The 26,636-nt window shown below is 45.1% G+C and overlaps 2 protein-coding genes across 8 annotated transcripts in view; one reads left to right on the forward strand and one right to left on the reverse strand.

Annotated features, from left to right (window-relative positions):
* The window catches only part of OSTN (osteocrin), a 75,598-nt gene extending 59,337 nt beyond the window's left edge, over window positions 1-16,261 (reverse strand). For 5 of the 7 annotated variants that reach the window (XM_064720955.1, XM_064720959.1, XM_064720958.1 and 2 more), the window contains exon 1: window positions 16,085-16,261. Coding sequence is in view for 3 of the 7 variants with exons in the window: in XM_064720959.1 (XP_064577029.1) it covers window positions 16,085-16,153 (69 nt within the window). In the remaining 4 variants the exon portion in view is untranslated. The remainder of the gene's footprint in view (window positions 1-16,084) is intronic. The other 2 variants (XM_064720953.1, XM_064720954.1) reach the window with 2 other exon arrangements.
* A 2,655-nt stretch (window positions 16,262-18,916) lies between these two features.
* On the forward strand, window positions 18,917-26,235 carry GMNC (geminin coiled-coil domain containing). Its single transcript, XM_064721430.1, has 5 exons — window positions 18,917-19,247; window positions 21,262-21,597; window positions 21,690-21,775; window positions 23,158-23,274; window positions 24,634-26,235. The coding sequence occupies exons 1-5, from the start codon at window positions 18,917-18,919 to the stop codon at window positions 25,276-25,278; spliced, it is 1,515 nt and encodes a 504-aa protein (XP_064577500.1). The 3' UTR covers window positions 25,279-26,235.
* Window positions 26,236-26,636: the final 401 nt, after the last annotated feature.

Genomic DNA, 26,636 nt, shown 5'->3' on the forward strand with positions numbered 1-26,636 from the left:
CCTGGCCAGCTCCGGGTGCTCTGCTCTGGCTGCAGAGCCACACCGTGGGCTGGCACCTTGGACTTCCCTCATTGATAAAGGGGCATTTCAAACCTTAGAATTAAGTAAAAATCCTGAAGTCGCCAAAGACAGACCCTTGTAACTTCTCTTTTGCAACCTGCCTTGCCCTGAGGCCTGCCTCTGCCCTGTGTCCTCAGCCAGAACAGATCCAAGGGGGTGAGATCCAATAGGCAAGTCAAAGGACAGTCCTAGCCATTTCAAATAACACCACAAATCTTCAATCTGGTTTTGAGATGAAAATGAGAGATTTTCACCACTAAGCTCAGGGGAGAAAAGCCAGGATTGTTGTGGTCAGTCACACCATTAAATACACCCAGCTGGAAAGAATGACATTGTGTCACAGAACCTGCAAGTGAGGATGGGTTTTCGCAGATATTTAGCTCCCCAGCATCCCAGTAATAAGGGATAGCTCTGCCTGTCCTCAGGTGACACTTCCAGAAGAATCAATCAATGAATCTTCATGGAAACCAGCTCATCCCTTTCATCTCATTTCTGTTACCAACTTGAACAAAATCAGAAGAAAGACTTGCCTCTGATTGTACAGATAAATTAAAGGCAGTTCCATTTACAAAACACAGCATATAAAATTGCATATATTCCGTCAGAATAATCAGCACATGTCAAAAATCACTTATAAATCCCATTTGTTTGAAAGCATGGATTCTGGCTTCAAATTTATGGTTCTGAAGTAGCAACTACAGCTCGAGGCAGGAGCCAAAGCATCAGACAAGTCAAATGCACCATCTAATGTGGAACTACCAAACTTTTTTCAGTATTTCTCACACATGATACCTGCCTCTTCAGATGTTCAGTATGAAAGCAAAATGGTGATCATAAGCTGGGATATTTGGAAAGAAATTTTTTTTTCTAAAAACAAATAATAGAAGTTTTTTTATTAACACCTCTCAATCATTTGGAAAATAAGAACTACCTTTACTTGAGCATCTTTCCTTTCAATCTATACCAATTTTCATTCTGTCACTGGAGAGGTCACACTTAGTTCCTTTTTAATTTGAGAAGGCTTGTTTTTTCCTTCTTTCCAAAGACAGAAATTTGGAGAAACCAAAAACCTTTTATTTTTGAGGAGGGATAAGCCTGTAAAGTGTTGGATCAGGTCCAATAAGTCACCTTTGAATTTCTATGGCAATACACATGGAAAAGTCAAAGAGACTAAAAATATTCATGTTTTGTATTTAAGTCACTGAAAATTGAAGAAAATCTATTTCCATTTTAAAGTTTATATTATATTTTATTTTTCATTTGATTCTTCTTAAAGCTTTAAATTCCTTTTTCACCAAAATATTCCAAGAATGAGCCCCTCCAGAAGCATTTAGGAAACTACATATTTGTAAATACAGAGTGCTGGAACTGTGACAGCAGTTTCACCAATCATATAATTCATTGGGCTACCTGAATTCCTCCTCTTTCCATAACCATTTAGGCCTTTAGCAAACAAATATAAAGACTGTATAAGCTAATGCCTGCAATCTAAGATGCAAAGCAAGTCTTAACTCCAGATTTAAATTAAGGATCCAACTTTCAGCAAAAACCCAAATATCCAACCAACAACTATAAAGATGATAATCGGACATATTTATAGGGATCAGGTTACCTGTACATGAACACACACACTGCAGATAAAGGTATGGTACAAACTACTGACATAAAACGTAATTCACAAGTGACTGGCTGCAGCATGCCTGTAACCCAAGTCTTAAACATAATAGAGCCTCAGTGACGCAAGTGATTGGTTATTGCCTGAGGTGGTTTAAGGCAGTTCCCCTTGCATCTCAGATGGGCAGCATGTTTTCCAGAGCACAGACTAATGGTGCCATCTGTTTGGAATGTCCTAGGAGGCAAGAAGCCCAAGCAGAGCCAGTCAGGACAGCCTGGACAGGAGCCGTAGGCACCACAGGTCCAGGCACAGGGCTGGGGCAGAGCACACCACTGGCAATCGTTAATGCTAGCTTTGAGCACTGCTGAGACTCAGCCCTGCGCATCCTGGCACCCTACATCTAAGACCCAGACAGGAAATAATGTTTAGAAAAACCATCCTCAAGTCAGCTCGCGGCACTGAAGGGTTCAGCTTTCTGACAAAATCTTTGTGTTTCTGGCCCTTCATGCATTCCTCCCCAAATATGTATCTTGCAAAGCCAGTGGAGAAATCACCTTGAAATGTGGTCTGCCAGTCTAAAAACATTTAAGAAATGACCACAAGAGCCATTACTAACTAAAGCCCACCAAAACATATGGTTAGCTGTGTGCAATATATGCACAGTGCCTATGTCCAATTCCATTGTATTGTAAGCAAGTACCTGTGCCATAAGGGAAAGTCACCAGGATGAACCTGCATCATGCTCAGCACTAGATCCTGCTTTATATGCACAGATCCCAGTGCAAAGGCAGATGGAGGGGCCAATTGTGTTAAACCCAGGTGATTAGGTCACAGGTTTGCAGTTTTGTTTTATGTTTTCTTTATCAGCAAACTGTCCATTAACTTTACTGAGAGCAGAAAGCAAAAGGAGAGGAATTTGTGAAGTTGGTAGCCCATATGGCTGGTGGGGAGCTAATCTGTGCCTAAGCAGCAGGTCGCATGAGCCAGGCTGTCTGTTGGGGTTGTTAGTAACCTAGGGGCAGATCATGGAGCAGCAGGGAACAGGATAAACTCAGCCTACAAATACAGTCAGGAATGTGGCAGGAAATTATTTCTGAAAACATACTCTGAAGCATAATAGCAATGATCAGACGGTCAGGCTGTGTGTATGAAATCTATCTGGACTCAGGGCACACAACAGGAGTGCACACAAGGGTGTGAAAGCAGATTGGGTGGATACTCCTGTGTCCATACATGCATGTTAAAAACATAAACCCTGCTCAGAGAATAAGTGCAGACACACCAGAGTATAGCTAGACAAACACTGCTTCCCCTACCATTATAAGCAAAGGAGAAGTTATTTGCTTATGTTTCATGCAAACCATCTGCCACACAGCTTTATAAAATTATTCATTATGCCAATACTAAAGAACGAAGGACAGAATTAGCAGAAATTGAAAGGTTCAAGGAAAAGAATTTTTTTAAAGGAAAGAAGTCATGAAGCAAGCCTCAGCTCATAAGAACAGCACAAGACAAAGCCTTTGCACCCCAAGTACAGACTGTGACACGGGGCAGGGAGCAACATGACAGAAAACCAAGAACCAGGTGGCACCAATGGACACAGACTGAGGCAACGTGGAGGAGGTCTGCAGGTCTACACCAAAAGAAGCAGGAAATCTAATTAAATTTTTAATTTAATTTTTAAAATGTCACGCAATAAGAATTTTGATGCACTAAGCTTTTTCACCATTCAAGACAACAATAAGACAGCAAACAATTGTCTAGGCTGGAGCACTTTATTTTCAACCATTTTTTTAATCTGGGCATGACCCCAGATAATGTTAACTCTCCAGCTACTGCAAACTTTAGGATAAGAAATACTACCTATTGGACAGTTTAAGCAACATGACACCACACAGCTGGGCAGTCTGCCCTCACGTTGAGGAGAAATGGTAAGTGAAAATCAAATAATCTTTGTGAAAATGTAGGTTTAACAGCACCAATGGACCATTTAGCTCTACAGCCTGTCTTCGGCTGTGGCTAGCAGAGGTTGTCTAGGAAAGTGTGCAAGAGCAGGGCACTGCTTCAGCCATATACTCATCCACTTATGAGGCATTTCAAGCTCAGGAACTTCTAGAAGCATTATCTTTGTATTTACTACTAGTGATCAGTAGTAAAAATCCTGCACTAGCAGGATTTTATTTTAGCCTCAGCAAAGAGCAGCCCTCTTTACTGACCATAACAAATTGCAAGGCAGTTCAACTCAGAGGGAGAGACTCAAAACCTCCCGTCACAAGTGAGAGCTATTTTTCCCCAAACTTAAGCACCAGAACAAATCAAACATGACAGATGTCATTTGTATTACATATTAGGGCCCTACAGGAAAACCAGGGCCCACCAGCAATGTGTGTTTTATACAAAGTCCCAGCACAGACTGCATAGTTAAAAGAAGAGAAGGCAAGTAATACAAAATTATTTTTATGCAATGACTGATATTCTTTGAGACCACTTGGAAACAAAATTTTTCTGAAAGTAGCAAAATGTTGAAAAGTGAGTGAAAAAGATGATTGCTTTTTTAAATAGGAAAGCTGCACCTTGTCTCAGGTAAACACTAGAATGCTATTTAGGTCCATGTACAAAGTCAGACATCAGGAAAGTTTTAACAGAAATTATATTTCTCTAGATTAATGCCTGTCTCCAAAACTGTAGGATGACAGCAAAAATGACAGAGAAGAGTTTATCTTGGGAATACAGGTGAGCTTTGGAAGGGTATAAGATGTAAACCAAACCTTAAAGGGAAGAACAGGTCAACCTAATGTGAAAAAAAGTCTTAAGAGAGGTTCTCCCATGACCTTTAGTCAGAAACTGACAGTATTTTGCATCCAGCAAATAGGAGAAATTGAGAGTCAATGGCTGGGCAGAAACACTGCATGCTGCTCTCTGGATCGTCTCTGTACCTGCCCACCAAGTTTCAGAGGTGCTGTCCAAGCACAGAAAGACCCTCTCATGCATTTCACTTGATCTCAGCCACCTCTCCTCTCTTAAGTCCTGCTTAGTGTTAAAGAAACTTATCACAGACTCCTAGAGAAACATGCAAGACTTCAGTCTTTATGGAAGAATGGAGTAGATCTGAGCATTCCTTGAACCTCAGCAACTGCAGGGCAACCCCATGTCCTTCACTGGCTCTGCACACACTGCCAGCCCTGTCCCAAAGATCAGCAGCACTAGGGATGCAAATTTCCTGAGCAGAGCACCTCTGGAGCTAATTAGCACACTTACACATGAGCTGAAGGTGAACACTAATCCTTTTCCTCTTCCTTAACCATCAGACTCTATCATGGTCACACAGGTAATTGTCCAAAAGGACTCTGTGTTAAGCATCATCTGAATTTCAAGATGCATATGGGATTCAAAGCAAATAAACTGATGCTGAATATTCTTTCCCTCAAAAGGGTTTTTCCATTAGTCTCCAAGTTCTGTTTTTCTGCCTTTCTTCAAGTTCAGATATTCTACGTATATTTGTTCCTACACACACCTCTCTAGCTCTTTAATCCCACAACCTTCTCCACTTCTATCCTGGACCTGAAGTGTGACCTCAAAGATTCCAGCTGTCACAGATAACAAATACTGACATACTGGTCTTGAATTCAAAGTGAGATTTCTTCCAATACTTTAGTTCATATGTGAAAAAATTCCTTCCCTCCTGCATTTGCTTCTCTCCTTTAACCATCAGGCCTTGCAACAGGTCAAAATATTTCTCAGCACTGAGAACCACTTGTTTCAGGTAAGCAAGGAAGAGAAAAGGAGGTTCATCTCTTCAGAGGCTGGTAGGAGCTGCCTGTTGGTCCTGGCACTCAGACAGTGTGGGGGCAGAGTTTCCCCTTGTATATAAGTTATTTCATGAGGTATCTCAGCTTACCAGCTATTACTGACCAAAGAAAGACAGCACTGAGATCCCAAAACCTCCATACTGACTGCACAGCTCCCATCTCTGATGGGCTGAGGGTGCTTTGCACTGCTCAGTTCTTTAAAAGGCAAATTGAAAACTGTCAAGTTAATGGGGAGGTTTTGTGTGTGCTAATTATAGAACACAAACCCTCATTGTCTCTGTCCAAGGCTGGGTCACACTCTTGTTACAAAGCTTTTGTAACTCTACTAATGCCTTTAATATAAGCTCCTATTAATTGTATAGTCAATTCTTAAGCCCAGGCTACTGGGTTGCAGCAGCCAGGCAGCTGACTATAATTACAATGTGCTTATAGTGTGCTTGACCTGCATTTATAAAGCATGTTAATTCTCATGATTCTGTTTTAATTTGGTGCAGGATTGACAGCCTTTTGGTTTTACTCCACAGATCAGATCTAGCAGAAGCAGCAGCCAGGTGAATATGCCAGGCTGTCCATGTGGAAGGAGGTGATACAGCACTTCATCCTCCCTTGGGTAACTGGAGCCACACTGTCCCTACAGCTCTCTGCAAGTTGTTTTTTGTTTTGGTTTTTTTTCTTGCACATCCTGGCTCATTAGAAACCTTTATCTCCAAAACAGCCACCCTTCTAAAAGGCACAAGTGGGAGACCAGGGTAAACAGGAGCTGCTGTGAATGTCACCACTAGTAAGGGATCCACAGCCTTCAAAAGAAGAGTTTCCCTATCCATGAAGGCCCCAGTTCCAGGCCACTATGCAATATTTAAGCAATTTTACAAACCAAATTTTTTTCCTCAATAATTTCAGACCAGGTCTGGACTCTACAGGTGAAAGCAGTGCAGGGGAAACACTGCTTTGTCCATTTGCTTTTTTGTCTATAAAGAAAACCTCAGAGAAGCCCTGATAAAAACCAGAATACTGCATAAATTGGGATGGAAGCCAATTCCTCCTTTACTCTGCTGGCTGTCTGCCCCATGAATGTCCATTTTTGAATGACTTGGGGGCACTGAGGCATTCAGGTCTTCCTGGTGCTACGGCCATGAGCTGCACCAGGACCAGGGAGCTCAGTGCTTGTAAGGGTTTGCCACTCACAGCTGAGATGTGCTCAGACCTCAGGATGACAACTCTGGCTTGGCTATTCCAGCACTGACTCCATTCCCCTGACACTCCAGTTAGCAGGTGGCTCCTACCTACAAAAGTTCTCCTGGGTAACAAACTCTCTTTGCAGCAGGGCCCAGTCTCACCTTTCCTCCTCCCCCATCTTCTCTTTGTTGCTCAGCAAATAATAAATAGCAAATATACACAGTAGAACAATTAGTGATTTGGATACCATGAAAGAAGAAGAAAAATGTGGTGTTTCCTCTGAAGAAGATTTAAGAAAGGTATCAAATATAGGAAATTCTGCTGAAAGAGGTAAGTAAATTTATTTTATGCTCAAGGAGTGCAAGACACAAAGCAATGAACTTAAGTTACCACAAATTCAATATCAAGGAAAATCTCTGCAGTGAGAACAGTGGCGTGCTGGATTTGGTTGGCAAGGGATCTTCCATTCTTCTCTGTTTTCAAGAGCAGGCCAGGTAAACACCCATCAGACACAGCTCAGATAAAGGGCAGCTCGTTTTAGAGCATACAGAGAGACATGATGACTCACCAGGATTTCTTACAGCTATCTTTTTAAAAATTCTTTTAATCTTTATATTACCTTCCTTTGCGTGTCTACCCATTTCACTCTTATTAACTTTTTCTTTGGCAAAAATAGTTTTAAATGGGAACACACACCCTTATTTAAGGACTTAATAGCAATATCCAATCTTTCTCATTTGTGTTTCCCCTCTTGAAAGAGATATAAAATCCCTCTGCTTATTCATGTAACTACACTGATAAATATTTTCAAATCAAGATGTTCTTTGGAATAAAGTGAACTTATGTACACAACACTAACATCAAAAAACTTCTGTTAACAATAGGCTCTCATGGAAAAAAAATCACTGTTTTACAAGACAGTTTTCAGCAAAGAGTATCTTTGACTTATGTTTCCAAAAGAAAAAATAAAATTACTAATTTGAAGAAGTTATTTCATTGTTCCTTGTATGATTCTCTCAACATTTCCTGCATTAAACTACCCATTAACATTATTTTTATTTCTTTCCTTAGGTATTTTTCTAAAAACATAGGCCACTAAAACTTATAAACTGCAAGTATTTATATTAGATATTAGATCACTGCCCATGCACACAAGCACTTGTTTAACACATGCTCCAGCAATAATATCTCAACTTTACAAATCCAGAGCCTGCTTAATCTCTGTTTAACAAAATCCAAACAGGGGAGCCCTGTGTCCCCAAATGCTGCTCTGCCTTCATCCCAACAGGTGGGCTCTGGGCTCCTCTGTGGATGTGATTATTGCTGTCCAATTCCTTGCCTTTCTCCCAAGGCCATTCCCCTTCTGCAGGATGACTCATTAGCCCGTCCCCAGCAGGGAGCTGACATCCAATTAACCAGCTGACAGTCCTCCAGTGGCTCCCACTACTCCTCTAAGGCTCTGTTTACAAACACAGGCTGCTGTGCCCATAAAGGAAGGGAAGCTGAAAGTCCCCCTGCCAGGCCAGTTTGTTCAGAAGGTTCAGAGCCCTCTAAACAGTACTTTTGTAAGGTAAGGATCGGGCACATGGCGTGCAAGGGGATGCAAAGTCACCCTAATGGCTGCAGCTGCATCCAGCAGGAGAGGGAGCAGCAATGGGTATGAAACAGCAGCATCAGGACTCGGGCCCCAGCTGCAGCTGGGAAGCCAAAATAAATTAGCAGATGGGGAAATATCACTGAATTCTATATGGGGAAACACCTACAGAGCTCATCCAGAGTGATGTCAAGGCCTCTCTGACAAAGAAATAAGCTTTTGAGTATAAAGCCGCAGGTGTTGCAGCTCCTGCACGAAGAAACAAGTCATTTTACCAACACGCAGCAAAGAAGCTCCTCACACTCGAGCAGGAACATGGTGTTCATGCAGAGAACAGAGGTTTTCAGTTTGCAGGGACTCACTGCAGAATGCCTCTGCCTTTGATCTATATTTGTTGGTCTCATTCATTGGCACTGGGACTTCTGCTTAGAATTTCTTCCCCTCTTTGGCCAACTCCAGAGAAAAAAGGTGCTCAGAAAACTATGATCATTGCTACCCAACTTCCACCTGGCACCAAGCTAATAACTGCTCCTACTAAGTTACAGGTCTGCCTCAGCATAACAACTTCAAACTTCAGTCAGGAAAGCTTCTCCTAACTTAGCAGCTAGGAGACCTCCCTTGCAGCAAGTCTGAAATTAGACTTCAAATTCACATGTTTCTGAGTATTTACTGTATTTTTGGGATTATGATCTACATCCTAGTTTTTACCTGCAGCTACCTTTTTGAGTTAGGTACAAAACCACAAACTGGTCCAGCCAGTTTCAAATCTGAGCCAAATTCAGTTGAGTTTTTCATAACCACAGTCTCATCTTTTTAAATAACCTGCACTTGCTACAAACCAAGGCAGTGGCTGATTTTTGCAGTGAGGAATGACAACACTACCTCAAGAAGTCTCCACTGTAGCACACTGCATCTCTTGGGAACAGCTCTGCTGTGTTTCTTACCCAGAGTGATCAGGTGGCACCAAAGCCTGATTCTTCTTTCCTCCAAAGGTGTTTTGCACCTTGCAGACAGGTTTTAAAGAGTTATACTGCGATTAAGTGCCCATTGCTTCAGATTTCTCCCTCTCACATTATTAGAGTGTTACAAATAAGAATTTGTTGAGAATTTAGGGCTGAACATTTAGTCTCTAGGCTTTTCTTTAATGTAACTATTCCTATTTCGTTACACAGCAATGAAAGATTTCAGCCAGAGAAGGTCCTTGCAGGCAAACACAAAGCAAGGCGTTGGCCAGAAATATACTGTAAGAGCAGATTTAATAGCCTGAGAATTTACCCCTCCACCTTCTCTAGATGAGCATGACTAGAGATGGACCTGTCAATAGCCTGTACCTGTAGTACAAGTGACATCAGTCACTTGCTTCCAACTTACACCAATGCAGCTCCACCCAGTGAACTCAAACCATCTTCAGCAGCAAAATAAAATTCCAGAGGGACCACTCACGTTCTGGTCCTCAACTCAGGATCCTCTGCATCCTCTCACATCAGATAAGAAATAGATGAAGGACAGGCACTTATTTAGCCTCAAAAATAATTTCAGCTCTAACCAGCTAATCACAGCTGAAAGCAGCCTCTGCTAAGAAAAGCTATTGCTTTATCTGGGTGAATTATATTCCAAATTATTGTGTACAGATCAACTTTACCCATTAATTATCTGCTCTAATTCATTACATTATAAAGGCAACAATGATAATTGCCATGAGCATTGTGGTGTGACACCAGAGCCAAGAACCAGCCAGCACAGCAGCATCCGACAGAACGTGAGCCATGTGCCTCTGTCCCAGGCCCTGGGCTGTACTCCAGCTGCAGCCTGAGCATAGGAAAATTAAAAAGTTCCTTCCAAATTTAGATCACACTGCTCAGGACTTGGCCCAGGAAAGGTTTTTTTTGTGAAAAAACAAAGAAATTATGATTTCATTATCTCTCTAGCTTATCATGTCTGGGTTTTCTTTCTTTTTTTCCTTCCTCTCATATCTAATTCAAACATAACTTCTCCCAGCTTTTGAATGCTTTCACTGTGCATTTCAGAGTTGGTCTCTGTCTTCTCTCTATACCCCCACAGCAGCAGAAAACTGTCATCAGATTCATTTAGCCCTCTTCTCCAAGCTAAGCAAGCCCAGCTCCCTCACTCTCACATTCTCCAGCTTCCTGACCAGCTTATTGGCCCTCCTATTTGGTTCTCCAGTTTGACTACAACTTTCTTGCACTGTGAAGACCAAAAGCAGACGCAGTACCTCATATGCAGTTTCACCAGTGCCTAGTAGAGGTTACCAACCATCTCCCTCAGCCTGCTGATTGTGGTCTTGCTAATGCACCCCAGCACAGAGAGCCCCCTCTGCCCACTTTTGCTTGCCTAGATAGTCATAAAATGATCTGTTTGTTGGCTGTGTCAAATCACTAATCCCTGGAGTTCTTTTTGATGCCCGTTATTAAAACTGTCTTGTTTCTACACTCAGCATTTGCAGTTAAGTGAAGCCTAAGAACCCTAAAATTGTTTTAAAAGTTTAGGCAGAAATAAGATCACTCTTCCCTCAGACCGTGTACGCCCACAAAAAACCAGTCTCTAACTACACTGCTTTGAATCCTGTGGCATAGACCAATTCATTTGTGAAAGACCAACAGATGGACAGAAAGAGACACCCTCCTCCCCCCTCTGGCTGGTATCAATTCCCATTAAAGACTCTCCTGTGTCCACACTATGCATGCTGACCACTCAATGCAGGCAAAATTGCAATCCACCTTGATTAACTTCCTAACAAGTTCTTTGCGCCTCCCTCCTTGTTCCTCTTCCAGTCACACTCCTTCTCTCTAAAGTTTTCCTCTAATTAATTCCACATAAAGCACTGAAAATCGGCAGGGTCCTCTCAGACAGCCCTGGTCCCTTTCTGTGCGCACCCTCCGGGTCCCCAGTGCTAAGCCCACTGGTAAAAAGCTGACATCTGTGCAGCAGCTCCCAGGCTGCACTTTCAGGTACAGCATGTGTTGCACCTTGAACCACAGTCTCATTTCAGACCCCACCATTGAGACCAATTAAGCACAGAGCATGCAAGGAGCTGACCGAGTGTCGCATGCTGGCTATAACCACAAGGACTTAGAGGCCCCAAATCTGTTATTACCAAGCTGTTCCTGACAGCATCATGCTGCCTCCTAACAAAAAGAATAGATTAAGATCAATCAAGTCTCCCTCTGGCTTGTCAATGGGACTTTGGACCACACCTTCCACCCAAAATTTCTCTCCTCTCCTGCTTCTGAACACCTAGGCAGCTCCAGGCTAACAAGGTGGCTGCTGAGTCAAGCGTGAGTTGAACCATATGTTCATAATTAGTTAACTTCTTGCTTTATAGCTAGAAGCACTATCAATAAATCAGTGACAGCCCGTAGTGGCCTCAGGAGATGCAACAAGCCACCACCAGCCAGCACGGGGCCCTCCCCTCCACACGGGCAACTGGCCATATTTCATTCCAGCTGTGGCATTGTGCACTGAATTAACTTTATCCTCAATTTAGAAAGCCAGCATGAAATCAAGAGACCTGAGGGAACGAAAAAGACAAAGAAAGAGAGAGAAGAGGAAGGGGAGGGAGGAAAGGGAGAAATCCTAACAGGTCAACCCAAAAAACTGTTTGGTGAGTGACCATCTATAGGGATGGTGCTGCTTAACCCATTGCTGCAAGGCTGGTTGCAGGCAGCACATTAATTAATAAGAGCCTTTCTACCTCTTATTGCCCAGAGCTGTGATTGAAGGTTTCTTAGCAAAAGCTGAAGGGGGAACACAGTGATAATAATTGTTTTTTAACCAGTCACTGTTAAGTTGCAGCCTAAATAGCAGATAAAGCAGAGCAATAGGTAACAATGGTGCCAGAATGAGTCTGGCTGGACACACCACAAGCTCTTGAGGTGAGTGTGCCTGTACTTAACTCATCCTGGGATTGTTCTCCCTAGCTGGATGTTTAACTGAAACACAGCCTGAGCTCTCAGTGCTCCCACTGGCAACTTTTATCTGGTTGAAAATGCACCTGAAAAGTCATTGCTATAAAGGCAGAGTAAGTGTTATCATCCTTCTGTAGCCAATGAAATTTTGAAAATGCAGCACAAAATAATTCCCTTCCCCCATGTTTCTCAGTTTCCCCCCATCCTCAAAACTTAAATCCAGCTGTAAGATCCTAAATGAAGGCTTCCTTATTTACTCAGCTGAACCTTCTTGCTGTGCCCGGGTGGGAGCAGAGGGAGAGATGCTAGCAAGCCCTCTAGTGTCCACCTGCAACATCCTTCTATTAAACATCCCAGGGTCCAGGAGTGCATGAAAACCAAAACATTTTCAGCAATAAGCTAACCCTCCAAATCCATGATACTAAACCACATCTTTGAAAGAATAAAGTCTATAATTAGTGTTACTTTTGAAAATAAAACTGATGGCAATTACAGAGGGCTATTCCTCAGTAAGAACATCTATCATAGTATCTCCCTCAGCGCACATTTAGGATAAGCAAAGCAATAACAGCAAGTTATTGAAGGGCACTTTGCAGGCTGGCAGCCAATCCAGAATGGGGCACTGTAGAGTCTTTCAGGTTCCCAGTGAAGTATTATGTTCCAGGGGCCCCACTCCTTTGTGCCCAAGGCACCAAGGGTGCTTGCCCAGACTCTTCCTTGTAGATTTGTATCTCCTGGGTGCTGGAGATTACAGAAAGATCTAAGCCCTGTCCCTGAACATAACACCCGCCTAAAATTTGTGGGGTTGCAAAACAACATCCAACAGCTAATAGTTGATAATCACAGATTAAATTAGTTCAGTTCAAGTGAAGCTGCAATTTCTCAAACAACACTTCACCTTTCTAGCTCTAAGGGGGAGGTCAGAAAACACTGACCAGAGCCAACAAGGTCCCCATGTGCATGTCAGGAGTCTGCTGAGCTTTGGTGCTGGCCATGCATGACAGACCTCATTGCAGCTTCTGTGGGTGGCAAGAGGTCTCATTTCTATCTGACTGGAAAGAGAGAAAGGAGAGAGGATACAAAATCCACATGAGCTTCTGGGCAGCTCAATTGCTGCCATTACAGTCTCTGTTCTTTCCAGTCACTTCAGGAGACTCTGACACAAGAACATCTCCCCTCCAAACCCTGCTCTGTTGCACTGCACTAATCTCTCCTTTCTTTCCCTGCTGTACTATTACAGTTTGCAATGGAATTGCAAAATTGCAGTAAGGCATGGATGAATCCTGCTCTCTCATCCAGGAGCAGTTAAAAACCAAATACTTCTCTTGTTTCTTATTCACTCTCAGGCCTTTTTACATTGCTTTGGCACAGTACGAGGCTGCCAAATGGATACAAACCTCCCCCCAACCCCTTTCTCCTCCAGGACAGCATAAAACATAACCTGACCAAAAGAAATCCTGTCTGCAGTTATTATCCACTGCACATCATTCCTACAAGGGAAGTCATGCTGCCATTCAAGTGTGTAAACTTTTGGTTAAAATTAAATTTCAGCAAAAATTCAGGGAAGAAAACAGCTCTGATGTGTTTTGAATGGAATTCTTTTAAAAGGCCTTGGGATTTGGAAGACATTTACTCTTTTAATCCATTATATCAAAATAATTGACAAAATCACAATGAAACATTTTGTTCCTTGCTAAAAACAAAAACCAAAGAGGGGAAAGAAAAAAAATCTCTCACAGAGAATTAAAAAGCATTCAGGTTTCATTCCAACGAGCTGGGCGTCAGGACCTCGGCATTCTTCGAGAAAAGAGATTATTGTCTCCAGCCAGCCCTGGTATAAGCCTGTAAAATCCTCTGCCAATCTTTTAGATGAATTACCAGCCAACTAATTCCTTTTCATCACCAGTTCATCGAACACTACCTGCATGGACTAGAGCTGGAAATTCTGTATATACAGACAGAGCTGTTTTACTAGGCTATCTCCCCCGTGACTTATTGCTTTAACTCAGCCTTTGAAAAGTATGCACAAAAACCCTGACATCTTTCTCAGCTCATGACAACAACATCCTTCACCTTCTGACCTCCAACACATTTACACACGTCCTAGAATCTTTCTTTCATTATTGATTAGGGAAGGCAATGCCATACAGCTCTGCAATGAAGAGATGCCCTCACACATATTTACTCAGATCAGAGATCTCTGCCAAACATCCCAACTGCCAGCCAAGAATGGAAAGTGCCCAGCTCTGCACCCAAAGCAAGATGGAGAGAAGCCAGACTGCCAACTCCTGAGCCAGAGCCAAGAGGAAAAGCACTGTTCAATAGGTGAAGCCCAGTACTTTGGGCTGGCAGCACCGTCCACACAGGAGCTCAGAGGCCAGGTTAGAAGCAGGCAGATGCAAACATCAGTGGATGATCAGACACGAAGCCCCACTCAGCTCTGCATCTGGTCCCATGAAAATTCATCCTAATTTGGACTAAACTCGTGAGCTAAGCTTTTCTGGCATACCTCCCTGCAAAATAGTTTGAGTTCAATAGAAAACACCATGGAGAAAAACATGGCTTTTTAGCACATGGCTCTTTCTCTTGTGGGTGCAACAATTTCCCCCAAACCACGATGGTCAACACTCTGAGCACACTCAAGGAAAAACTGTTTCTGCCATCTGTTATTTAACCCTGGGACTACCTCAGGGCTTTTGTTTGCACTGCTGAATCACTTTCTATGGTGTAATGGTTACTTAGCTGCAGCATGGCAGCTCAGTGCAGTGGGAACCTCTGGAATGAGGGACATGGACAGCAGCAGCATGCTGCTGATGCCAGCCAAGAACAGGCTTTGCTCCATAACTACATCATGGTTTATATTAAAACTCCCATCCAATTAATCCCCAAACGTCACAAAAAATTATCAGTTCACAATTCATTTGCTCTTCTGGAGCCAATTAGTCTCAGCCAAGAACAAAGGGACTCATTTGGCCAGGGGCTACATAAGGACATTTTTATTACAGAAATGTGAAATCTAAGCAGACACACCAGACTGACAGATGAGAGGAACTGAAACAAAAATGCAAAGACTGGCTCAGGTCTATACCGTAAATGGGTGATGTTCTGAAAATTCAGGCATTTAAGTGCTACTACAAAACTGTACAACATCAGAGCCAGGAGTAAAACATATTTCTCTTCCATACACCAGATTGGCAACAGTAACAAATTCTCACCTGCAGTTTTCAGGAGAACTCATCAGCTCATCAAAAGCCAGCCCTAAGATCAAGACCTCGGGGTTCTTTTATGATACAATTCCAGCCAAAGGAAAGGGCAAGAAGCAGGTGATAAATAGAGCCTGAGATGGATTCTGAGAGAACATGTCCATAGGATACTAAACAAGTGCAATTAATGTCCTCCTCTGACAAAATATCAATATACCCAATAGAATTAATGAAAGCATTCAAAAGAAAAACAAGAATTATAAAACTCATTCTGTTTTTATCCTCTCACTCTCAGTGACATTCTGCAAGCAGTGAATTCTGTCAATATATTCTGTGCTCATAAAACATGCACTTTTTCCATTTGCCTTTCCATTTCAGGGAAACCTCATATTTGTACCTGAGGCTGCAATCAAGTGCAATCTAGAGGAATGCTTCTCAGATGGCTGGCAAACAAAAAAACAATTGCACAAATCCAGACAAACACAGCATGGATTGTTGTTTATAACACATCCAATGGCACACAGGGCAAACCAGAAAAAGCTAAAGCCACAAATGTCAGATTGGAAATTGGAGTGAAATTCTGAACAGTAAAAAGCAGTACCAGCATCACAAGAGCAAGTGTCCCACAAAAAAGTGCCATTATCTATTTAGAAAACCTTCAACTTTTTCAGATAAATTCCACCCTCTAGTCATTGACTCACCACTCTTGCTGCGAAAAACTGCAGGTAAACCCTGAAAGGTGTTTTGCAATTTTTCCACCTTGTAGTCATCTTTTTTCTACATTCTAAACTTGTAGAACTCCACAATACCAAGAAGTATCAACACGGGACAGCTGGAGCCCAACAGCACTGAAGACAAGTTTGAGTTAACTGCATTTTACAGGAAATAAAGCTCACAGGTGTATTAAATAACCCACATAATAAAGCCCACTGCCACCTGACAGTGATTTCAAGACTAGTAACTGGTGTGAGTGATGAGAAAGGTAAAGGCTGCCCTAAAATATACCAGGAAGACATAAAAGAGAAATGCTTTTCTCTAAACAATGGTGTGTTACACAGCAACCTGAGTAACATTGGTTATCCATCTGAGAAACAGGTTAATATTAGCTGGAATATTTTCAGAGATGGGTTCCTAAGGTTAGGAAAGACTGTAAAAGAACCTGCCTTCTTTGACCTAAAGAAAAAGACAACGTGTGACAGTGTTTTGCAAAGACATCAAGGCTAAACACTGGAGAGGGAGATGAAGTGTCTAAACTAGAGCAAGAGTTTGGCACAAGGACAAAAGGGATTATACCTACTATGAATACATTCAGCCTGAAACTAGAGTGTCCAGCCATCAGAGCTCAGAGTACGGGGTAGCCTCACAGTGGGAATAACATAAGGAAAATAACCTAATTAGTTTTAAGAGGGAGAATGAAAAGTTTAAGAATGTCTCAACAGCAGGGGACTGGATTTGGGAAGTGCCTTTTAGTCCTGCGTTCAAGGAGGAAGACTGATCAGAAAAACAGCCAGAACCTGTATCTGCACAAGTTCCCTTTCAAAAGCATTTTTGCAAATCAGTCTCATCAGGTTTAATTTCTCACACCTTTGGTTCACAAACATGATCAGAAATTCATGGAAGTGCCAGGGACCTGTGTGTACCTGTCTATAGGTTAACATCCTGAGCTATAAGTGAGCTTCTGTTTTGTCACCGGTTCGCTTAACCACTCAACATGGATAAGAAGCACTGCAGCAGTAACATGGCAGGACAAGTAAAGAGAATTTGGGGTGGGTTTGGACACCAGTGCCGGTACCAGCACTCAAAGTAACCCATACTGTAACTGTTGTAAGCCTGGTATCAAACTTGTATTAAACAATCTGTAAGTATTATTTTCTTCTCTGTACTATCCCTTCTGAGAGCCCACTCACTATGGTGCAAATGCAACTTTAAGGCCATTTTTACACAAAAAAAAAGGATAAACCAGAAAAAAAGTTCGTTTTAATTTTTTTTTAATATTAATCTGAAGGATTAGCTTCACCACTGTTGTTTAAACAAAAAACATCATAGAAATTACAAAATAAAATATAGGTACAAGGAACATACAGTAATTAACACACTGCAATACACTTAAATGTGTGTTCCCAGAACTTCAGAAAAGAGCTGCTATGACATTCAAAGTGAAATATCCACTGAAGCAATATTGTAGTCTTAAAAATCGTTTTCCCCCAGAACTTTATTCCCAATTAAAGAGGTCTATCATTAACTGCAAGAAGCAGTAAAAGCTCTGGATGAAGAGGAAAATTAGCTGATGATTGTTACTTAGTTTTTGCTTTACACACACACATCAATGTGATTGCTACTGTGACTTCAACCTCTTCCATCATCATGTGTGATCATCCACACACCATTTTTCAAAATGAGGTGTTTCTCTCCTACAACAGCATTTTTATTTCTTTGGCAGTCACCCAAAGGGTATCTCCCCAAACCTACCAGGGCTCTGATTTGGTTGTCTTTTACCCATTACCACCTTTCACTCCCCAGCACGTCAGCCTTGGTGAGTTGACCTGAATTCCCTGAGCTCAGCCAAGCACTGTCAGCCCCCAGGCAACACCACGCCAGCTGTGCAGACCCAATCGTGGTTGGCAGATGGGTATGAGATGTCTCTAGACAGGGAGAATTCACAATCCCCACACCACCTGGGCAGATCTTCCAGTGCCTGCAAGCTCAATAGAGAGTTCTTCCAGATGTTGAGGTGAAGCTTCTTGTGTTCCAGTTTATGGCCATTGTTCCTCGTCCTGTCACTGGGCACCACTGAAATGAGTCCGGCACCTGCCTTTTGACCCCCACCTTTGAGATATTTATATGCATTAATGAGATCCCCTAAGGAGCGGCCCCATTCCCTCAGTCTCTCCTCATAACAGAGCTGTTCCAACCCCCAGTTATCCCCTGGATGTGCTGTTCATTCTCCTCTCCCTGCTGCTGCCCCGACAGACAGCCGCGAGGTGACCCGGGCCACATGTGGGGCACGTTGGGCACCGGGAATGGGGCAGTCTGGCACCGGCAGTGGGGCAGCCGGGCCCCGGGAGCAGGGCACTCTGGGCACCAGGAATGGGGCAACCTGGGCACCGGCAGTGGAGCAGCCGGGCCCCGGGAGCAGGGCACGCCGGGCACCATGAGCGTGGCAGTCTGGGCACCATGAGCGTGGCAGCCGGGCCCCGGGAGCAGGGCACGCCGGGCACCGGGAGCGGGGCACTCTGGGCACCAGGAATGGGGCAACCTGGGCACCGGCAGTGGGGCAGCCTGGCACCGGGAGCAGGGCACGCTGGGCACCGGGAGCGGGGCACTCTGGGCACCGGGAGTGGGGCAGCCTGGCACCGGCAGCGGGGCACGCCGGACACCATCAATGGGGCAGTCTGGGCACCGGGAGTGGGGCACACTGGGCACCGGCAGTGGGTCACTCCCGGCCCCTCAGAGCAGCCCGCGGCTCCCCCCGCCGCCATGCCCGCACGGCGGGGGCGGCGCGGGCTGATGACGCCGTCTTGGGCCGCGCGAACATGGCCGCGGTTCGGGCGTTGCGGGGTCCGAAGGCGCTGGCGGGACCCGGCGGGACCCACGGGGCGTTCGCCTGTCGCACGGGGCTGCTGCGGGCGCTGAGGGCTCCTCCAGCCTGCTCGCCCCGGGACGTCTCCTCTCCCGGCTTTACCCGCCTCAGCCGGGCCGTTACCCAGCGCGCTGCCGCCCGCGGGCCCCAGAGCAGCGGTGCTTGCCCGGGGTGTGCCCGGTGTGAAGGAGCCGCCGGTGCCCCGCGCCCTGCGGCGCCTCAGCAGCGGGCAGAGGGGCCAGAGGCGGCCGGGGAGCTGCGCTGGGCCCTGGCAGGTGTTGGGCGTGTGTCACACAGCTGCAGTTCCTTAGTAGCCAACAGAAGATCCAGACGTGCAGGAGGGGTTGGCACTGAAGGGAGAGGGTTATCACAGCAGTTATCAAATGCTGTGCTGCGGGTTAAGAAAGCTAAAGTGTGACCCCAAACACTGTAGGCTGAGTGAGAGAGTGTGAAGCCTTTTAAAAACACTTCTGTTGAAAAAAGCATAAAGCAGGAGATGGCAGGGGTTTAATTTGGTATAACTGCCAGTTTATCTTGGGCACCAACCTAGGAAAACAGCTAGTAATAAAAGAATGGAAGGCAAATGGCCCTCTTGGTTTGTCCCTCAGGTATGGTCCCTGATGCTTGCTGATGAGGGAACAGCACTGAGCATCCTGCAGGGAGAAATGAAAGACCATCCCGTATGCCAGCACGGCCTGCCCTTGGCCCAGCCTCATCCTGGCTGGCTGCAGACAGGCTGGGACAGCACCTGGAACAGCCCTCACCATGGCAGGGGCAGGATCCTGGCAGAAAAACTGCCTTATTCCTGCCATCCCCTATGCTATTCAAAGGCAGACCCTCAGTGAAGACTTTTTGTTTGACTTTTTTTTTTTATTCCCCTATGGGAAAATCTCAAGTTTATCCATGGATTTTGATTGCCACGTAAATCTGATACGAATCAGAAGTGACTATATGGCGACAGTCTCTGCCTTTCCTTGACACACCTGTCCATGGCTTTTGCAACATTATGGTAGTAAATCCTTTATGATAATAAATCTTTTACCACTGCCACATTTATATCCTAAGATCTTCTGGAAGTCTGGGGCTTGATAGAAAACATTCTCAATACAGTGAGACATTTGCAGGAGCTTGTCCTTGCAGACTCCGTTGTCCTGAAAACTGCACTTTCCTCCTCAGAACTGTCCACAGAAGTGCTCTGAATCATATCTGCTTCTACACACCTCTGTAAGCTGGGCAAAACCCACTCTGTCAGCCAGGCAGGTTGGACAGACTTGTTTCTTCCTGCTGGATTTTACAACTGCAAACAAGTCTTCAAAACAAAGCAAAACAAAAAACTCACCAGCAGCCTTATTCTGAACATGTGGGATGCTTCCCTGGATGCCTGTTCATTTCCTGGAGTGAAACTCAGACACACCAGTTCACTGCTGCCCTGAAGTGTGTGGAAGCTTTTTTTTCCTTCTCCCTCCTTTCTTTTCCCTCCTTCCTTGTGTTGATTTGTGGGACCAGAATGACTTTGATTTCAGCAAGTTTGCTGTTTATTCACGTCACAAGTTTGACAGCTTTACACCAAATCAGATTGCTGGGTTTCAGGAGAGCTCTGAGGCGTCACTGGGAGCTCCTTTAGATTAAACTCGCCTCCCCGGTCTCCCCCCTCTCCCCCTCCTTCAGAGCCATTTAAACCTCTCTGGGGCTTTAACAGAAACGTGCTCCCAAGACCTGCATTTCATTCTGCCACTAATATGGTAAGTGCTCTTTGCATTTCTCTCGACCTCGAGGCAGAGGAGGAGAAGCTGGTCTGTCCCTTGGGGGAGTGCAATAGATTTTGTGCCCTCTTAAGATGGGAAAGAAAGAGGGCTCTTCTCTACCTGCCAGTGCAGTCTCTGCTGCTGTGCCTTCCCTTGGGTGGGCAGGCTCCCTGACTGAGACTCCAAGTTCTGCCGTTGCCTTCCTTGCAGAGATTTAGAGTTGCTGCAGATGAGGCTTATTTGGAGGGGACAACCCCAGGCTTTGCGTCTGGGACTCCTGCAGAACTGCAGGGGCAGAAGAGAGTGCAAGCAGCCAGGAGGTGACTGCTGGCTCTGTGCTGCTGCTTAGAGCTGAGTCGAACACCCTTGGTGGCAGGAACAAGGACAGCATTGGAACCCCCTTCACCCTAAACCCACTCAGGACCGTAGCATTTCCCCAGGGTTTGCAGGAAGCCGAGCCGCCTCCCCGGCACAGCGGTCCTCGGAGCCCGGTGCAGCGGGGGCTGGCGGGGCGGCACTGCCGGCGCTCGGCGCACGGAGCGGTGACACCGGGGAACGGGGAGCGGGCACCGGGTCAGGGCTGGCCGCTGCCCCGGGACAGCACCTGAGCACAGCCCGGCCGGACGGCAGCGGGGAGAGCGCTGCCCCGCCGGGGCGCTTCTGGCGGGGCCGGGCCGGCACCGCTTCCCCTCGGGGCCCCCGGCCCCGCCGAGCGCCCCATCGCCTCGGCCCTTCCCTCCGCAGAGCGCCGGCCGGCCGTGCCTGCAGCCGGACTTCGCCGGGGGCTCGGGCTGCGCCTGGCCCTGGTCTGCCCCCGCCGGGGTTTCCAAGGAGACCTGGGCCGCCGTCTGCGCCGCGGAGCCGCCGCACAGCCACGGCCGGCCGCAGGGTGAGTGAGCGCTGAGCCGCCGCCGGAGCGCCGCGGGCCCCGGCCGCGCTGGGAGCCCCACGGGGCCGCGATAACCCTGGTCTCGTCCGCAGGCCAGGTCTGCAGCCCGCAGCTCGCTGCCCAGGACGCGGCGTGGCAGGGAGACCAGCTGTCCTCCCAGCTCTACAGAAACAAGCAGGTAAAGGCTCCGCACCCCCCAGCACGCCCGGGTTCACCCCACGAGGCTCCCGAACTTTGTGTCACGGATTGCACCTTCTGGGTTGGCTAATGGCACGTCTCCCTGTCACTGGCACGGGTGTCAGAAGTGACACAAAACTGTTGTTCCTTGCTGGACGTATTTGTCTCCCTATGTTGTCCTGTGAAGTTGGACCAACTCTGGTGGGATTTCCTGTCCGTTCCTCCCCTCTTACATCGTATTGCAGCTGCAGTGTTGGCACTAAAGAAAACCAGGGACATGAACAGGGGGGCCTCAGGCTGTGATGATGCTGTTGGCTAAAAGTTCATAGAGTGTGTCCTCCTGATTCCACCAGGTTTAACTTCATGGGAAATGATTGCAGCAGAATTGCCTAATTACATGGAAGATCAACCGTTTTGTTTTGACCAACAGGTTTTCCTTGTTACTTTATTTTCTCTTATATTTCATTTTTTTGTAAATCCCAACAAGAGAAACTCTGAACTGTCGTCAGTGAAGGTACTCCAGTTTGATGACTGTGATCAAGTACTTGGAATGATGTTTTGACATAGTCAAGTCAGTGAAAATCCAGATAGTATCTAAAGGTCCCTGGAATCAAACCATAGTTCCAGATGTCAGTGTACTTATTTCTTTGATTTTGCCTCAATCATTTAAGTCTGTTTTTGACTAAGCCTATGCTCAGAAGATGCCTGTGATCCTTGGCAGAAGGTTCTTTGTCCTCCCAAAGAAGTCTCCAGAGCTATGATCAGGAGCCAAAAATCTATCTGTAAACTCTTAGATTTCCCATGGAAAAGTGTTAGGTGTCTGCCATTCCTGTTCAGCTTTTGAGACCAGGGATTATCTCAACTCTGTACATGTACCAGGGCTGGCACAGTAGGGTCCAGAACTGAAGAGATCACTGAGTGCTACTTTATGATAAAGAATGGAAACTGCATCTTCCTCTGCACTCTACCCCCATAAATTGTTAGTTTGCAACATTTTTTTTTTCACCAGGCAGCTCTAAATGGGAAGGAGGGGTGCAAAGGGATGTTTGCTGTGGCTCAAGAGGAGATCCTGAAGCTGCTGTCATGCCCGTGACCATTTCTGGCTGCTCACAGGGCTACTTGTAATTCATTTCTATTATTATTCTGCGGTTGCAGGTTTTTTCAGAGTAATCTTTTCAAACACTCACTTAAAGATTAAAGGAAGTCAAAAGTGAAAACTGAACAGTCATGCCACTTAGATTTATAGAGACAAGAGGCTGGAGGGGGTGGGTTGAGCTCACAAAGCAAACACCCAAATCATCAAATCCAAGCAGCTTGTACCAGTGGGCAATTGCTATTAAGTTACAGAGTCAACATCTATTCATCAATATCTCTATTCCACAGCTTCAAGATACTTTGCTTCAGAAGGAAGAGGAACTTGCTAGGTTACATGAAGAAAATAATAACCTCCGACAATACCTGAATTCTGCCCTGATTAAGTGTTTAGAAGAAAAAGCCAAGGTATTGTGTTCAAACCTGTCAGACAAATGTGTGCAGGAGGAACAGGTTGATTAGGTACACACCAGTAAAATGTATGGAAAAGCTAAGAGTGCAGACAACCTGCAGTGGAACCCACACTCACATTTAAATTCACAAAAGTGACAGTTTGCTCCAGGAATGATATCCTGTCAGGTTCTGACTGTGGAGACAGTGTAGCAACTGAGATAATTAGGTTTAATTTATTAGATAGCTAAACGTAAGATAAGGTAAAATTATTTCCTCTAAATGCCTTTTTTCAGTAAAAAGTTCAAATTTCAATATATATATTTTGCATGTTTCTCTTTTGTCAATTATCCTTTTGATAAGGATTTTTTTTTCAGTTTATTGATTAAAAAGTTGTGTGTGGGTTTTTTTAAATGGTGAAATACAAAATGAAACATTTCAGGTTGGATGAAACATTCTGTTAAACTAAGTATGAAGGGTTGTTTTTTTAACATTTGGATTCTTTGCCTCTCACCTAAACAAAAATAAAGAAAATAATTTTCTTGTCAGCTTACAGAAATTTTTTGCTATTCCAACCTTGCCCATGAAACTGAACTGTTGATTATTTGCTCAACTCTGTGGATTGAGCATGAGGTAAAAAAGACTGTAGGACTATATAGGACATGGGAGACTTTTCTTTTCGATCCTGTTGATGAGTTGATAGCATGATGTCCTCCTTCCCATGGCCAGACCTGGCTCCTGGCAGGAGAAAAGGTCTCCTTCACTGGGCACAGCACGGAGACATCGCCACCCCCTGTGTCCTGTGGAGAAGGGTCCAGTGTGGAGCAGTGAATTCATGACATGCTGGGGAGCTTCCTTGTTTATTCTTGCCTTCTTTTGACCATAGCTGGATGCCTGAGGGGCCCTTTTGCTGGGATAATGACAACTGAGGTGAATTGATGACTGCAGTACCACTCAGGCTGCTGCTCTGAGCGCTGCCTTGTCAGGATCAGCCTGTTCCAGCAGGAGTTACCTTTGCATGCTCCCTCTTTGTCAGGCTGCCACTGTGCCCCCCATGCCCTGCTCACCTGCAGAGTGCTGCTGGCACAGAGACAGATGGCAGCTCAGGGCTGGGAATGCCATCAAAGCACAGGTCTTATTGACATGGTCACACTCTTCTTGTTCAGGAACAGGGTTTTGCAGACACTGTAAAGATACAAAATAGTTGCTCATACCCATATGTTCAAGCAGAGAGTAAAAAAAGTCTCTGTAAGGACAGTGGTAATCAAGTGGTAACCATCTTGTGCATCTGAAGCCAGAAGCATGTTGCCTTCAGGTACCTAGAAATTCAAATTTTAATCTTCTGTCTCCACCTTGTTGTTCTGTTTTTTTTAATAGAAACTACTGTCTGACCATGGGCAAAAAACCTGTGCTATCCTCAAAAGTACCAAGAGGAGACTGAAGGAGGACCACTGCTTTGTTCCTCAAGAAACTCCTCATGCTTCCAAAGCTAGAAGGAACCTCTTCAATGAATTCACTGCCTGTGAGGAGCAAGCCAGCCCTGCTGTGGACAGCTGGGTCTTGCAGACCTTAGGATTAAAGGATGTGAACACCATTGATGAAGCTTCAGCTAACTACAGTGCCCTGTCCCCAGACCTTGGGAAAGACACGTACTGCCTGAGCCCTGGGGGAGCAGCAGACTGTGAGCACAGGGAAGGAGCAGCAGCAGTGTTCAGCTGCAGCCATGAGCCCCCAGGCAGCAGCAGCACCCACCCATGCAGCCAGGATTCTCCCTTCCTTCCTCAGTTTTCTTCAGCACCATGCATCTCCTCACCAGTGCCGAGTGTTTCCTCCCTCCCAGCCTATGGGTTGCCTTATTGGACTGGTGGTTTGTCACCCAACAGAACAGAAGTGGCCTTCACCACGTGCCTGAGTCCCCACCGCAACGTGAGGACGCACAGCTTCCACCAGGGACAGGCCTTCGTGCGCAGGGACGATGATGGTGGCTGGAGGTTCACCTGGGTGCCCAAGCAGCCTGAATGATGCACCTGACCAAGGGCCAGCCATAGAGGATGGAGGAGTCACACCTCACCTTGTGCATCAGACAGAAAAAGGGACCCCTTTTGGGCTGCTTTAAATGCTACCCTGTCACTAACCCACTCCTCATTCCCTCACAGATTTTCACAGATGTGACTCCAGATTGCACTTGAACAGTTTTCTGCCCCAGATGTTCAAACTGGATTCCTTTCTCTTGTGCCTGTATTGAGATACCTGTTTTTACTTCTTTCCTGGGGGTTTGTCATCAGCTCCTCCTTGTTACTGGTAGTTTCCAGGCTGGAGGGCTTTCACTTTTGATGATCACCTCAACATGCACCAAACAGGAAAGCACTTTGGGAATACACCTCTCTCCCTTTGGAAATAGCACCTATCTCACAGATATCCACAGATAACAAAGGAGGCATAGGTTGGAGGCTGAGGATCAGCAGTTTCTAAGTGATTTATATCTCTCTTCACTACACAGATAGCCTTGGATTTAACAGGCACCCATGGCTGCCTTAGGTGCTGCACAAGGCTGACCTACCTGCAGTTCCATGGTGCTGTCACATTCTTTGATGATGCCTCAAAATAAAAACAGGATTTACTTCTAATGCCTGGAGGCCACTTAGTTACAAGTGATTCAGCAAGGTCAGGGGATCTTCCTAAGGTGTGATTAAGAGACTGATGTGTTTACTAATATGTTTTAAAGGTATTTTGTATCTCAATAAAGGGAGTTTACATGTGGGGAGGCAGTATCACTTAGTGGCTGGAGTGGGTCTTTGGGGACTCCAGCCTTCAATGCCAGCTCCTGCCTCTCTGTGTCTGCCAGACTGGGATGGGCTGAGGGTAAGACCAGCATTACTTTGAGAATGCTTTAAAACTCTCTGAGAGAAGGTGCTCTAGCACTGCACAGGACTTAACTTTCACTACTGCTACTAAATGATATGAATATTTGATTATATGAAGTCAATGGCATGAAGGAAGTTCACCAGTAACATTTTCTGTTACTTTTGTCTTCAGTTCTACAGCAGTTTGATGCGTAAGTATTCAAAATAGATTGACTTGGTTATTCTTGCTTTCAGAATGGGGCCACTGACATTGAGGAAGGACTTAAGTAAAAATAACCAAAACAGAAGGGGTTTTTTTTTCAGTGGCTTATTTTCATATAGAAAACAGGATATTCCTCTATTTTTAGAGGATAAAAATATCTTCTAATAGCCTGTTGTGCCTTAGAATTGCAATATTTGAGACACTCCATCAGGAGCAGTAATGATTTCCCAAAGGACTTCTAAATAAACAAACTGTATTTCTGGGTAGTTACTTTAAACTAACTGTGGCAGACTTCCAGAACAGGCAATATGAAA

This window comes from Zonotrichia leucophrys, chromosome 9 (genome assembly GCF_028769735.1).
Source record: "Zonotrichia leucophrys gambelii isolate GWCS_2022_RI chromosome 9, RI_Zleu_2.0, whole genome shotgun sequence".
NCBI lineage: Eukaryota > Metazoa > Chordata > Aves > Passeriformes > Passerellidae > Zonotrichia > Zonotrichia leucophrys.